This window comes from Helicoverpa armigera, chromosome 22 (genome assembly GCF_030705265.1).
Source record: "Helicoverpa armigera isolate CAAS_96S chromosome 22, ASM3070526v1, whole genome shotgun sequence".
In the NCBI taxonomy this organism is placed as follows: domain Eukaryota; kingdom Metazoa; phylum Arthropoda; class Insecta; order Lepidoptera; family Noctuidae; genus Helicoverpa; species Helicoverpa armigera.
In genome coordinates, this window is record NC_087141.1 from 9,821,226 (window position 1) to 9,837,338 (window position 16,113).

At 39.4% G+C, this 16,113-nt stretch overlaps 2 protein-coding genes across 4 annotated transcripts; one reads left to right on the forward strand and one right to left on the reverse strand.

The window, feature by feature from the left end:
- Positions 1-395: 395 nt before the first annotated feature.
- Positions 396-8,588, forward strand: LOC110378694 (poxin). 3 transcript variants are annotated; one of them, XM_064040461.1, is made up of 5 exons: positions 396-532; positions 5,291-5,467; positions 5,939-6,052; positions 6,773-6,964; positions 7,512-8,588. In XM_064040461.1, the coding sequence occupies exons 2-5, from the start codon at positions 5,300-5,302 to the stop codon at positions 7,785-7,787; spliced, it is 750 nt and encodes a 249-aa protein (XP_063896531.1). In that variant the 5' UTR covers positions 396-532; positions 5,291-5,299; the 3' UTR covers positions 7,788-8,588. The 3 variants fall into 3 exon arrangements, with proteins under 3 accessions (XP_063896531.1, XP_021193734.3, XP_049698874.1); XM_021338059.3 differs by lacking the exon at positions 396-532 and adding an exon at positions 1,010-1,171; XM_049842917.2 differs by lacking the exon at positions 396-532 and adding an exon at positions 3,842-3,996.
- LOC110378695 (peroxisome assembly protein 12) lies at positions 8,587-16,070 on the reverse strand. Its single transcript, XM_064040459.1, has 7 exons — positions 15,855-16,070; positions 14,945-15,053; positions 14,287-14,489; positions 13,644-13,873; positions 10,507-10,648; positions 10,097-10,182; positions 8,587-9,772 (listed from the first exon to the last, which is right to left on the reverse strand). Exons 1-7 carry the CDS (start codon positions 15,972-15,974, stop codon positions 9,661-9,663), a joined length of 1,002 nt encoding a protein of 333 aa, XP_063896529.1. The 5' UTR covers positions 15,975-16,070; the 3' UTR covers positions 8,587-9,660.
- Positions 16,071-16,113: the final 43 nt, after the last annotated feature.

The following is a 16,113-nucleotide window of genomic DNA, read 5'->3' on the forward strand; positions in this document are numbered from 1 at the left end:
GATGTTACATCTCACTTTTTCAAGGTATTACCGTAATCTAACGGTACTTTCGGTTACGGTACGCCAGTGTCGAACCCTGCAGCCTTACTTAAGTCTTAAAATCGTGATAACTCGGACGTTATAGGTTTAGGAAATCGTTTCGGATCGGATCTCATCTATACAGAACACTTTTGATACTTTTAAAAGGCATTTGCTGAACGGGTACTGTACCGTACAAAGTATAAATCTTTTAAAACAAAGGAAGTACTTTAAAAAAATGTTTATATTTAAACAGGACATGCGTTGACAGGATATTTTCAGGTCTGACCATACAACGTAGGGTGCGTTCCCCAAGCGTCGAGTCATAGTGGTCTTTACGCTGATGCAATAAGGTCTCTATTGGTGTAAGGTACAAGTTGAAGCGGGGTCGGTATATAAGTGAGAGTAGCTTTCCATCAGTGCTTGTGTTATGGTGGTAGTCCAGTGATGCTGTGATGTGATTGTGCTATGAGATAACGATAATCTTCAAAATACAACCTTCGTCAAAGTGTTCGTAAGTGTTTTTAAAGTGCCTTCTTCAATTGTAATGGTTATTGCAATGAAAAGTTTAGTAGGTACCTATTTATTTGATAACGGTTTGCTATGTTTTGAACTGACAGAAACACCTTCCTAGTTTTTGAAAAATATAAAGTTTTTTTTTTATACTGCAAAAATGATATCGATTAGATTATATCTTCTCAATCAACACGAATATAAAAAGTATCGGCCTATCCGTCGAATAAAATGATAGGTATAATTATTCGATAATTCTAATAAAATATAGTAAGGTATCCTAAAGCATCCAGTAGTTCTGTTCTAGCTTACCTTACTTAAAATCGTTACAGTTTTCAGGGGAGGAAACAGGCAAAATAAAGTAGTTTTTAAATGCATTCAATAATATCCAATTTTACCTTTATTTTGGGGGAAGCCCCACATAGTATTGAAGTTACTTAGTTTCTGGGTTTTCAGCCAGATGCGAACGATAGCTAATTAGTTTGCGTAGTTCATATATTTCAATAATAAACTGCGTATATATACGTGAGTAAATGACACTTGGATTTAGTTAAATTATTTGACTAGTGTAGATACAATGGCTGTCGTTTATTTGTTCGTATTTTTGAGTGCGTTAAGTTCCGCGTTAACGGCTAACTTGGTGAGTTTTAATTTTATTTACATGGCCATTGGCTCTTTGATAGGGGCATAAGTAGATAGATAATAGTGAAAATAGAAGGAAATAGAAACTGACGTGATTGTTTCATGAGCATTCCGTTAACATAAGCTTACCTATTTCTTTGCTCTTGTTTGCCTTTATAATTCCTTATTGATTTTATGGGCATTTAATCCATTGAATAGTTGATCAGTGGGTCATCTTAAGGGAGGGGCAAGTGTAGATATCCATTTTTTACAAAGACCGATTGAGATTCATTCGGGTCGACTACAAGAGAGGCTTGACTTAGGAACCTAAGTAATTCTGTTAGTAAAAAACTTTATAAATGTCTTTACCATTTATACATGCTAAGAAATTGTAGATAAAGAAACATTTAATATCTAGAAACTTATCAATACCAATCTTGCTGTGTTACCTAAGTTCATACTGCCGAATATGGAAGCTATCCCCGCAACCGGATAAATTAACTTTATGGAGTCTTGCACACACATGTTTACTAAATTACTACGCAGTACTATTAGTTTGCTCTCCGATCTTCACACGCCGAGATTACGGACTGTGATTTAAATCCGAGTTGTGAGTTAAATCCGTCAAAATATTAGTTGAGTTAAGTTTAACGCTCAGTAAATTACCTTCCTTCCGGCCGTGCTCTCGCTATGGTGGCATATTAGGCTGACAAAGTGTAGTCTCACTATAAGACATGTCATCGACACGAAAGAAGAAGACCTTCCTTGTTTAATACTTACGTATCAAACGTTAAAGATGCGACGTATTGGCACAGTAGTAAGTGCAAACGTGTGGCATTGTGGCGCGGGTCGTGGGTTCGATTTCCACACAACTTTTTTAACACCCCCACCCCAAATTAGATATGGTTGTAGGTACCTAATAATGTCGAATTTGTATGACAATCTATATTTTTAACGAACTTTGCTAGCAGGGTTAAGTTTTTTACATTTAAAAAAATCCCGCGCTCCCGCGTTTTCCTGGGTGGGTAGGTATTTGTTTCCTATATATTATTTTAGTACCTACCTAGGTATACATAGCAATTCAGTCCATCTTTAAAATTACAGTCTCCGATCTTTGATCTCGATGCATATTCGTGCAGAAAGTCCCCCAGAGTGATTGTACGAAGTGCTTTGACCCCAGCGAGAGCTTGCACTGACTTGAACGATGACTCAGACTGCTCACAACTACAGATGCCAAGATTTTGTCCTTGCAGGCACATTAAGGCGTAATATGGCATAGGCTTATTTAGCGTCTTGTTAATTTGTTAGTTATCAAGAAAGACAAGTTAAATGCTAAGATAAACAATACTTTCAAATCTTATTCATAAAGGGTCGTTTGATCAGTTGAGTCATAGGAACTTTGCTAATTTATTATGAGTGAAATATGAGCAATTGTGTTGTTTCACAACATTGTAACACAGCCTAGTGCTAGTAGGATTGGCACAGTCCTTCCGTGATATCCTTGGTGTGAGTGCGGAATTCAGTGAATTGTTTTTTTTTTGTGTTTTTCATAATAATCATGTAAGTACCCACCTACTTAACTAGCTTATCATAGATGATTAAATATTAAGTTGTTGTTTTAACGAAAACATAAGTGCATAAACTAAAAAGCTCCCTTGAGCTACGAGTCAATCCTGAAACTGGTAAATTATACAACAGCTAACTTATACTTTATTCATACTACAAATATAAACCAGAAACAATACTAGGAAACAGATATGAAGCTAAATATGTTTATTGAAATTAGCAATTTTTCTCGTTGACCACCCCCAATAACGCCCCGTTTTCACTGCTTCTTCCTATAAGAGTTATACTAGGCTGTGTCGAACCCTGAAGAAGCTCATAAACGCATGTTACAGTAAACAATAATCGTAAATAATGTCTGCCGCACTGTTAATAAGCGCTAACACCGCTGTTAACTTCATATCGACGATAATTTATTGCTGCATTCTATTAATTTAACGTGCATTTTATGTGTACCTACCTAGGCGCTAGTCGCAACTGCACCTTGTCATTGTCTTGACAATCGTTAATTTTTAGGGTTCCGTACCCAAAGGGTAAAACGGGATCCTATTGTTTTCGCTTCTCTGTCCATCCGTCCGTCACAGGGCTGTTTCTCATGAACCGCGATAGTTAGAGAGTTGAAATTTTCACAGATGATGTATTTCTGTTGCCGCTATAAAAACAAATAGGTACTGAAAACTAGAATAAAATAAATATTTTGGGGGGCTCGTTTTTTTCTGCTCATTTTCTAAATAATGGTACGGAACCCTTCGCGCGCGATTCCGACTCGCACTTGGCCGGCTTTTTAAGATTAATATATTACTTGTTATAAGCGATATGTACACATTTCCTATTTGTTCTTCGTAAGAATCACCCAGCGATACCGATTCAACATTCATCATCGTGTGGGTAACACGGGCTCTACATGACAGAGACGCCTCTGAAACCAAAACCTTTGCTCGAGTCTGAGCTGAAATTTTAAGATAAGATTTCTATAGCAAGCGTTATCTCGCGGAGATCTAGCGTTTACACACCTAGTGATACCTACACCTAGCTGTCGCCAAATTAAGCATAACATAGGCATTTCTAAAACTATCCAAATTATTCACACTTTCGAAGAAAATTAATGATTCGTGAACACAAAATCTTAAGACACTATCATGACGGAAGACAGATGACTGTATGATCCTTAGTGAAACAATGCAAGGGTGACGTGGCTTCTTATCAGCCGATATTCAGATAGCAGCCATCAGCCGCGGCTGTTACAAGTCGTAGTTGTCAGACGACGGCCGTAAACAACGGGTATGTTTCTTGTTGTTAGAGTTGTTGTGTTGTTATGCGTCTGCGCAGATTATGCTCGAGAATGTTAGGGAATTTTGAGGTCGTCGTATATTTGTGAGGAGGTTTACTCTGGATTTAAAAGTGCAGGCAGTTTTGTGTTTGTTTTTTTTTTTAAATTGTGGTTTTAGTAGCTTGTATTTTGTGACTTGTATGTTCGTTGATTTTCTCTTTGGTGCCAACGGTAAGGGGTACCTAAGCCGCAGTGCTAACTTCAGCTTGTCGTGCATCTTAAAATTAGTCAAATAATTCCTTAGCCTCCTAATTAATTAATCGGGTATAACTCACGCGCCAGGAAATTATTATAGATCTTTAAGTCAGGTTTCCAAATTGTTTATGTTTGATTTACTTTAGTAGGGATACCTATAACCTAGGTACGTCTGAATAAGATATGATTTACGAGATAATAAATAGGACAGTCGAAATCCTTTAAATATTGTTCCATCTAGCTGTGTTTACAGGGGAAGTTATTAATTGAATAAACCTACGGAATTATCCCTCTTAACAAACCTGATTGGTATCTTACTGCGAACAGTTTATCAACCTCCATAAGACACCATATTATTCCTCCCCAAATTGTTGATGAATATCTATGTTTAAGAATACTTAGTTGTCATATCAAAGCTCGTAGTTTCTAGAACTAACTTCCTAATCGGTTATGAACCCAAATTGAAAACAGATTGCCAATCAATTAGCATAGAAATTTAGTTCTTCTCATGCTATCTGAGGGAGCGGCTGGCTGGCCGTGACAAACACACCAACAAGCCGATAACAAGCTGTTATGCAATCAAGGCTCTGTAGGTACAACAATAACATATAATTACAATAAATCAGGTGATACGCGACCGTACGTAAATAAAGGCAAATGATAACGCATCGCAATCAGCCAAATAAGGCGTTTTCTATCACTATCTATTGTAGTTTCTTAATTTTAGTACAAGTAGGTGCTGTTATCAGATATGTGTTTACCAATAATCTTAATTACCTGATTTGATCTACCTTTCTTTCGTAATCAAGAGAAATGAGCACCCAGCTGTACCTACCTATGGAAATAAAGGTTTTTGCGATAATGACTGACGAAATGACATCAAATAATGCATTGTAGAGAGGAGGTATTGATGATGAATAGACGGTGATGCAAAAACATTTAACAATTCAGTAAAAGCAGACAATTCACCTTCATAACTAGCATAGGTACTACTTACTTCCATTCCTTATCACACATAAAAAACAATAATGAAAATCCTATCTCCCTCAGAACGCAAGAATGTCACAACGCACAGGATTCCCGACGTCCAACACTCCCGCGGGGCTGACGTACCGCGGGCTGGTGGAGCGCATGGCCATCCCGGCTGAGCTGCATCGCCGAGCTGATGGCAGGCAGTACGCCAGCTTCGGAGACGCGCGGCCCATCCACTGCTGCACGCCCGAACAGGTAACATCATCAAAAGAGTAACTTAATCTTCATAAAGACTTACTTATTTGGACATCCAGAAACTTTTTCTTGGTACCTACCTACAAAGGACGAAGGGTGTTGTTACCTAAATGAAGTTTCGAAAACGTACATAATATGATGAAACCCGTATGAAACTCTTTCTGTAATGGGAGGTAGTGCCCCGCAACTTTGAGTCATTCATGACTAACACATACCATGATCGTGCTCCACAATTTATAGAAATGGTTTCAACTCACAAGTTTTGGACGACCCAAACATCATAGACTATGCTACAGCTGTAAGTCAGTGGTATCTATAATGTATTTCTTTTTCCTGCCCTGTTCCCAATTTTATTTTGTACGACGGAATATGTCTTCTGCTTCTATTCTTCCCTGTCACTCGTCATCCCTTCTTCAGTCCTCTATCAGCTAATCCATACATCTTTTCTTAGGTCTTCTATGATATTTGCAGGTGGAGAAACTGTCTCAGACGACGCACCACTACTGCGACATCTTCACGGAACAACTCCTGGCGCCGCTGGGAGAGCTCGGCTACGTGCGCATCGACGAGAATACTGCTGAGAAGGTGAGGATCAAGCGTGTGAACAAAGCTTTATATTTTTTATTTATTCCTGTTTTTCACGCAACTGTCACTCTACATACGCATATACTCAGGGACTTCCCGATGAATGAGCGTTGAAAAATGGATATAGGTACCTAGTTCAAGCTGGATAATTAGGTACATTTATTTATGTGGTTCATCAAAACAAGTTTATTCGGAGAACGAATATCTGTAAAGATAAGGTTATTTGTGACTTGGGCCTATCTAATATTTCTCTCTTCTACATTTTTCTCAAAGGTTACCTACTACTATAATAAATGCGAAAGTAACTCTGTCTGTCTGTCTTTTCTTCACGCCTAAACTTGAACCGATGTGATAAATATGGTACAAACATAGTTTGGAACTTGAGAAAGGACACAATAGTTTCCGGACATACAGCGCCATCTATTGGCCAAACCAAAAATCTGCCGGAAGTCACTATACCACGCGAACGAAGTCGCGGCCAAAAGCTAGTCATCATCCTCCGAGCCTTTTTTCCAACTATGTTGGGGTCGGCTTCCAGTCTAACCGGATTCAGCTGAGTACCAGTGCTTTACAAGAAAGCGACTGCCTATCTGGCCTCCTCAACCCAGTTACCCGGGCAACCCGATACCCCTTGGTTAGACTGCAAAAGCGAGCAAAAGCTAGTATCCCCATAAACTGAAGACCATCTACTAAACGACCCCCATAAACCTTATTCCCCAGGTGTTCATCAACCGCAGCAAGCGCCTGCTGGTGGTGTCGAGCGACGGCGTGCTGGCTCAGTGGCGGTTGGCCCCGACCTTCGAATCCGCCAACCTGTACGTGGCCGGCACGCCCGTCGTCAACCAGGCGGGGGAGCTGGTCTCCCTTGTCACCGCTAAGAGGGGGAACCATTATGCTGTGTCTACTTTTGAGGTACGTAACACCCATATAGTAATGCATGGTCTTTAACACCATGTTTGTTGTACCTTGAAGAAACTGCTACAAAAAAAAATTGGTTGCCTGTAAAGTCGGTACCTATACGGGCGAAAGTTTTACGTGACAACGACTTTGAGTGATATTGATAACAATAAAATACGCTCTGTCTCTCTCGCTCTTAGGCGGGCTAACTGTGCTCGAGTGGAAGGGACGCGTGCCTTTCACTTTTTATGTCTGTCTCTCTCGCTCTCAGGCGGGCTAACCATGCCCGAGTGGAAGGGACGCGTGCCTCTCACTCGCTCTCATTGTGAGCGCATAACGTGAGCGGATCGTAACGCAGTTTCTTGAAGTGTCACCCGGCAAACCAATTTATAAGACGTTGTTACGTCAAAAAGCTATACAACAATAGCTAAATGGAATACCTGTTCCATCTTCATTTGGCTGCAAAATCAGCAAGCTCAGTTTGAAAAACAAAATAATATCGTCCATTTCGTCAATGGAGTCTTCTGACACAGAACTTCAACAACGCGTTTCTATGTTGCAGGGAGAGGGCGGGTACTTCGACACATCAGAAGCGTGGCAGGTCCGGGACATTCCTGAGGGCCGCGGAGTATACGGTGACCGCACCTTCCCCAGCCGCGACGAGCTGAGGGCCTACGTCAGCAGCCTCCCCCCCATCGACGCCCCACCCACTGGTCCCCCCACCCCTATTCTCTGGCGGGGCGCCACCCCCCGCCTCGTGCTGCTCGCTAAGAACGGCCGCCAGATCTCGCACCAGTACCTGCACGGAGTCAGCGCGGATAATATCGAGTACTTGTGAAGTGTTCTGACTAGGAGTAGTAAATTCGCCACGACAGGAATTGTGACGGAATTGCTACCTACTGATGTTGGTTTTGCTAGGATTAATTTTTAAATACTTTAGTTAGTTAACAAGTTTGCAAGTGATGTTTAGATACACTGCGTTACTACATAGACAACATTTTCAATTGTTGAGTAGTGTGTAAGTAAGTAAATGACAACAATTTCATACAGTACAAATTATCACAAGATATAGGCCTAGTAAGCATTCAAAATACCACATTAATATCAAAACAAAATCAACAATGCACTATGTAGCTTCTGCCTTCTGCACACATAATTATTATTAGTTAACCGACCAGAAAACCAGAAAATATTTGTTTTTATTAGTTAACTTTAAAATATTATACTAATATGTTGATTGCCAAAGACATTAGCAACAAGTGCAGCAGTAGTGCAAAGAGAAGCGTGTTACTCGGTACGTTTTTCTTTCGTTCCCAGCAGACGCGCCGCGAGTGTAGCGCACTGGCGGCCAGTCTGCCGGGGGCGGCAGGAACACCTACTGGCTCATACACGCTTCTCTAAGCAGGAAACTTGGAATAAATAAATACTTAAGAAATAATCACAAGCAAAATTAAGGAGAAAAATAATTCGTTGAATTTTATTTTTACTATGACTATGACTACTACAACTAATTTTGTTTGAGATTGCTCCTATAAGTGCACATTTTTAGGATAGCAACATTACAAAATACCAAAAAGTATTTGTATCATCATAAACATTTGTTACTTATTTCTTAGAAAAATAAATGAAAAACTGAATATTCATTGTGTTTTATTTAAAAATATAACAATTTAATTTCTTATATACAGATATATAACAACAGTATCGTACATTAACATTATTTATCTTACACAGTAAGGCCCATAAATAGATTTATCAATATAATACATTTTATAGGTACAAACAACCTTAAAGGTTTGTTGAATATTGTACCTTATTTCTTAAAACTCAAGGTTGAAAACTATTGTTTTCGATGTTTTAATAACCCGCTGCCCTAGTAAACCATAAATAAACCTTGTTTGCCAAACCTGCACCAAATTATCACGAACCTTTCTCCTTTTGTTTCCTAACTGGCATTCAATACTGTTATTTATATTAACTTTATATAAAACATATCTTAATATTTACATACATAGTTCAGTCTATAAGCCATTATGTCATAGTCAAAACTACACACAACTACTGAATCTTTGAATTGGAATAATAGCTTTATTATCTTGACATGTCAAAATGCTTGATATACATGATTATAAGGGCATAATTATAAGGTGTTCTGAAAAAAATAACTTAGCATACTGGCCGGTGAACACACCATGTGGACTTTTTTTCTTGATTTACACATCATCATAGTATGACTAGTTAATCACTGTACAAACCACGGAATAAGAAAACATAAGCAGAGATGCCATAACGCAGGAGAGATGCCATGACAGGACTGCATATCAGCGGTAGGCGGTAACTATCATGCACCTTAACTCAATAGTAATAAGTACGATTTTCCTATAAAACTGTTACCACTGGCCTGAAGTTGACTGTAGGTCAGGCGCCTTCTTCTAGCTCAAATTCGTACGGAAGCAATTACCAAAACGTTCAGTTACGGTTATAAGTGAACTAACGAGTTCGGGTTCTTCGAGACATGTATACTGGTATTACAAAAAAAATACGGCTCCAATAAAGGCCTAAAAGCGAAAACAGTAACGTTCCTCGTCCCTCGCTCATCCGCATTTTGTCGCGCTACTTTCTTCCATTTTCCGTTAAGGCACCTCCGATGGTTATTTCCTCCGTGGTACCCATATTTCACTGTTATTGTTTATTTCCTAGTAGAGTGGTGACTAGTCGAGGTATAGCCTCACGAGGTCTGTCTCTGCGGCGGGCAGGCGCGTGAGTGGACAGGCGGAGTGACTGCGCAGGTGCTTCGATATACACGAGTAGCAGAATATGTAGCTAAGACAGACAGACATACAACGTGTTATTGATGAACTTGTTACATTGCTGGGTAAAGCTAATTTCAGAACTACTGGTTCGATTTGAAAAAAAAAAACTTTATCTGGGTGAGGATATTAGTTCCCACAGGACGTGGGTGAAACCGTCAGCGGAAACTAATAATGTTATATATTGCTAAGAGCAAAGCTAGGCAACGGCTCATCAGATTTAGATGAAATTTAGTATAGTAAAAACTCGTAAGAATTTACCTATATCTGGGATGAGACTACGTAAACTAAAATAAACTAGCTGTACCTAAATAGATAAAGTAGATGACAGACTTACCCGGATACAGGCAATACGGTGGGTATCTTCCACGTCTGCAGACATACGGGACATTTGTTCCGGAACCGTGCTGAACGCTCGTCGCGCTGGAATAATAGATACATGTTTAAATAAATATAGCAATAAGTTTCAATTAAAAGGTGATTAATCATGGGGGTGTATTTCAAACAGCCAGTCCGCCATCTTGGGGAAGCCGCCATATTGGATTTGTAATGGCGTTTTTTAGCTAGTCATGCATTGTCATAAGAACTCAGGGCACGTGTAAAATTTCGCCCTAACCGAAGACCGGGAAGTGGGTCAAAGTAAGATTTCAAGATTTTCTTATATAAATAGTTAGTTACAAGTGCAGCTAATATAGGAGTGTTGATATAATGGCGGTTGAAGGATATTTAATATCCTTGGTCAGTTACCTTAGGCGGCGGCGGCACGGGTAGCACTTGTTGCGGCGCGGCGGCGGCCTCCCACCAGCGCAGGAACTGCACGCCGAACGCGCCGTACTCCACACAGCGGAGCATCGCGCCGCCCAGCAGAGGGAGGCATTCCGCTGCTGAACTGTGGAGTATAGGATGCTGTGTTATAATGTTGATAACTGAACAAAAATCTTTAAACAAAATAATATTTGGAGTTTTTGGAACAATGAGATTTGTGTTTTATTTTCTGATCTTCGACGATGTAGGTTTAGTAATAAAAAACCGGCCAAGTGCGAGTCGGACTCGCGCACCGAGGGTTCCGTATAAATCCTGTATAGATAAAAAGTGAGTCTCGTGCCAACCGTTCAGTTTAGAACAATCATAGTTATGGTAATTTCGTGAGAGTCAAAGTAGTTAATATTTTTTATTTTATAATATAACTAAAATAGTAGGCCAGTACCTTGTAAAAGTTATTTTATTAAAGTTATTTATATATTATTTATATACAACATTTTATAGTCATCTTTCAGAAATTTGATTGAAAATAACTAATTATGTCTTAAAGGTCATTGGGCATATCTGACCCGCTTTGTAAAAAGTGGCGGACATGAATCAAAGTAGTTTTAAATTGTGGAGAATGGTATGACGTTTCTTTGAATATAAATATTTTATTAAAATTCCATGGAGACGAATGTCCAGGATTGTTTGAAAAATATAAAAGACAAGCAGTTTCAGAGGATTGTACAGGTTGCAATGCTAGTTTTTATTGTTAAAGACTTTTCATAAAGAAGGAAGATGCCAATTAGGATGACCAGGATCTGATGAGGATCTGGAAACCCTGAGAAATCGAGGGCAACTCTTGAATATTGTAGGCACGCATCGAGTCATAACCAGACATGTGAGTGTATTTTTGAGGGTACTGGTAAACAGTGAAGGTTTGGAGCTGATTTGATTATGGAGACTACAGAGAGTCGAGGGAACTCCTGAACGGTATGTTACAACTACCACGTGCTTGGGCTTATTTTATTCGTATTGGCGAAGACTTTCCACATAGATAGGTTTGACTTCCATTGTGGGATCGATAGCAAAGATCAGATATAGTTATGGGAACTCCTTTACAATTTATAACGTAACCTTGTGTTGGAGCTTATTTTAGGTGATGAGAATTCACTACTAACTTGGGTTAAAGCAGCCATTGCAGGAATGGGATCTTTTATTTTTGAGGGATTAATCACCTAACGAGCCCCAGTTTCAGGTTTTTTTCGAAACCGTCTGACGACTTGTAAATATCGAATTGTAACAACGACTTCTAGAGAGTAGAATTCGGGTCTGCTGGCTTTACGTTTCTAGAGCCTTGACAAAAGTGTAATTCTGTCCCTTTCTTGGTTTTATAAAATCGGCTTTATTTTATTTTGTAGCATTTTGCACACAAATCTAACTTCAAACATATAAAAAGGCAACAAAAAAACAAAAGCAAGAAATAAATTAAAAAGATGTTAGGTGCATCGGTCTAGAAGTCGGTGTCTAGAGGATGCATCTATATTTATTTAACCACCGAGATCTAGACCGATGCATATAAACAGTTTTCTTGTTGTTTTTAGAAGTGTGAAGTGAAAAGTTCTCGTCAGTACGAATAATATAAGCCCAAACACGACGTAAAACATACCGTTAGGGAGTTCTCTCGACTTTCTCACGTCTCCATCATCAGGTAAGCTCTAGACCTTCACTGTTCGATAGAATCACCAGACATACCTACATCTGAGAATCAAGTTTTAATCCTATGCATGCCTACAATTTCTGATAGTTGCCCTCGATTTCTCAGGATTTCCATCATCAGACCCTGACCTGATGACAATGGAAATAAACGGTGAGTATACTCTTTCACTACAAAGAAATGATTTCTCAAATCCGTCAAACGTGGTCGTTTAAATTCCCCATTGAAATGAGGAAAATATTTGATGTTTACACCTGATTTGCTCTAGATTCCCATGGTTCACATTGATGCGACTAATGCCATAATAAATCAGAGCCTTTATCATTATACTGTGCTATATTTCGTTCGTATCCGCCGTGGGTATGGTTTCCATACTAAGGTGCCCAATGACCTTTGAATAATTTAAAATTTTTCACAGTTTAGAGGCAATTATATTTAAGAAGTGTTTAATATGAATTTCACTTTTTATTCAAAACTTTAATACATATCTCTACGCGTTCATGTGAAAAAGGGTAGGTAGTAAGTATATAATAATTAATAAAATATTTTATGTCATGTAAGCAAAAATAATATTTTTATATTTTATGTAACTTCAAATTTATCATTTTCGCAATTTTTCCTTTATCTGTACTACATAACGTTGCTTCGTGCCGAATTTCAAGATTCTGAGTTCACGGGAAGTACCTTGTAGGTTTTGATTCCCTAGCGTGTGACGGAAATTCGTCTAAGCTTTCGGTAAAACTGCTGTATCTTTTGATCGCTTTAACTTAGAAGTTTTATTTTTTCATTGCTTAAAGGGACAATAGACCTAAGAAGAAGTACCTTGTAGGTTTTGATTCCTTTGCGAGTGTCGAAAATTTGTTGAAAATATCGACATAATCGATTGTATCTTTTGATTGGCTTGGCTTAGAAGTTTGATATTTTCACAGCTTAAAGGGGCAATAGACTCGAGTATTTCATGTGAATTTCAGCTTGATACGTCCACGCGTTCTTAAGATAAAGGGTCTTGACAGACAGACAGACGGACAACAAAGTGATCCTATAAGGGTTCCGTTTTTTCCTTTCGAGGTACGGAACCCTAAAAAAATGGATTAATAGGCCAGAAAAACATGCGCGTTATTCACAGAGCAAAAAAATCGTTTCAAATATTTAGTAAGTTTATAAATGACTTAATTTAAAATAGCACTTAACTTAATATAAATAACATAATGAAGAATCTTTTTTTTTTTAATCTATTCTTCTCTGTGTGAAAATTCTGTGTCCAGCTATCTTTTTCCTAGCAAAAACACATAGGCAGTGGTGAAGAGCGGGCGTTTTGGGTGGGATGTTTTTTGTAAATTTGACGTTCAATAAGTGCTGTTTTTCAGCCTACTTTCAATAAATGATACAATGTTAATATGACCAATGATGATGAATCTCTCACCTAATATCTCCAGTAGCGACACTGGTCAGCAGATCCCCCCAGGTGTGCTCGGAGGGCTCCCTCGTCGGCGCGGGGCGCAGCGCCACGCCCAGCGCGCACAGCGCCGGCGAGTGCGCCGCGCTGCGCCCGCGCGTGTACCGCGCCAGCTGCACCAGCCGTGTACAGTACCACGCCGACTGCGCTATCATGTACACGCGGGTGGCGGCGCGACGGAGACGGTCTTGCGTCGACTGTCAGGGGAAACAGGAAAATATTTCAGGCTCTTGTAATAGATTCACAAGGACACAAATAAAACTGCAGAAAAGATTTAATTTTAGGCTGCAAACAGTGCTCGTGCTCGTGCGACGTAGCTATATCTGTGCAAGTCTATGAACGCGCACACAGCTACACTGACGGTACGCGCGTGATTTGGCATGTGATTCAGTCTGGACGTACGGTCAGCAGTGACCGTCGATCGAGCACTGTTTCCAGCCTTATGATTAAAAAACCAATGCAGATAAGATATAAGCTACTGCAAAATTGTCCATTCATTATCTTTAAACTGTGCCCTACAGGGTCCATATTGTGTCCACCTTTTAAAATGTACCACCTTGAGTATGTATTGAGATGTGCATAAAATTTGAATTTTATAACTAGGTCTTACCTTCCCCAACCGTCCATCCTCATCGTCCTCCCTCCAGCGTTCCACCAGAGCCTCAAGCTTGTCCTTCAGATAGGGCAGCAGCACCAGCAGCACCAGCGAGGCTCGCTCCAGGTACACCGGCAACTGCTGCCCGCTGCTGAACTCATTCGATGAAGATGTAGGCACTCGGATCAGGTCGTAGAAACTTTCAGAGAACGATGCAGCTAAAAATAGCAATATATAATGTATTTAATTGTAGTCTGTGTTTCAGAATAGCCTGTACTTTATGTTAACACCAATGTTTTAATATTTAAATTCTTTTTAACAAGACTTCATGATTGCTTATGCTAGAACAGATTTCCGTAAAAATAACATTACCTTTGTAAATTGTTTCATTCCTATTGTTTCTGTGTATGTTGTGTATGTACAAAAATTCGTAAACAAATCATTTTAGAATACAGGAGTTCATCATCATCATCATCATCTCAGCCATAGGATGTCCACTTTTGAACATAGGCCTCCCCCTTAGATCTCCACAGATACCTGTTGGAGGCGACCTGCATCCAGCGTCTTTCGGCAACCTTTATAAGGCCTTCTGTCCACCTTGTTGGTGGACATACAGGAGTTAACAGTAAAATAATTGTCACCAGCATAGAATATTAAGTGAAGAGTTACTGACCATAATGTTTGAGGTAGTAGTACTGCAGACAGGAGTCAAACAGCAGGAACACCTCGTCATACCAGCGCACGCACCATCCACACTTGTCGGGGTATACTGCTGCTAGGTACTGCGAACAGATGTTTTAGGTTAAATTATAATAGGTACAGACAATAAATTAAGCGTAAATTATATTCAGTACTAGCTTCTGTCAGCGGTTTCACCCGCATCCCGTAGGAACCACGGCACGAACCCGGATAAAAAAAGTAGCCTATAGCCTTCCTCGATAAATGGGCTATCTAACACAGAAAGAATTCAGTCAAATCGATCCAGTAGTTCTTGAGTTAAGCACGTTCAAACAAACAAACAAACTCTTCAGCTTTATAATATTAGTACAGATAATACAGTCTTACACGTAAAATGACGGCAGATAAAAGAGTATGGAAGGAAATACATGCTGCACCCTCAAATAAAATTGGGATACGGGCAGAATGATGATGATGAATACTAGAATATAACATAAACTCCACTACTCTAAGACAACCGACTGACCAACCTTAGAATTTTTTATTGCATGAAATTAAAGAGTTGTTGACTTTACGGTGGATCATATCTCAACCGTAAAGATAAAATGAACAATAAATGAGATAACTCTTTTCAAAGACAGAAAAATATTGACAGCTAATATAATATACTTGGTGAATACGTAACAGAACTTATAAAGTAGAGTCTCAAAACAAATTTCTTTCAATACCTTTAGCAAACACAAAAGTTGGTTCTATTTGAAAAAATTAAATACTGAAGTCCAAACTCCATTCGCACAACATTTTGATGGGTTAGTAAAGCACACTAATATAATATCTTAACAGTTTCTTATAGATGATGAATGGTAGCTCATCAATAAAGTTATAAAGCAAGGTTGAAAGTTCACCTCAGCAACTTTCCGTAGCGCCGGTTTGACGGTAGCCCCGAGGGCTTCCTGCGCGGTGACTTGGAACACCGTCGGCGTGCCCTGCAGGGTCCTCGTCAAGTGCGCCGCGTACACCGCCATGCTGCAGCTAATTGTTGCTAACCAATATAATCACAATCCCAGTTTGTTTATCATTTTTGACGATTATCTCGGCCATCAAGTGACAGTGGCAGTCATTTTGACAGATTTAACGTGTCACTGTCAAATACGAATGCAAACT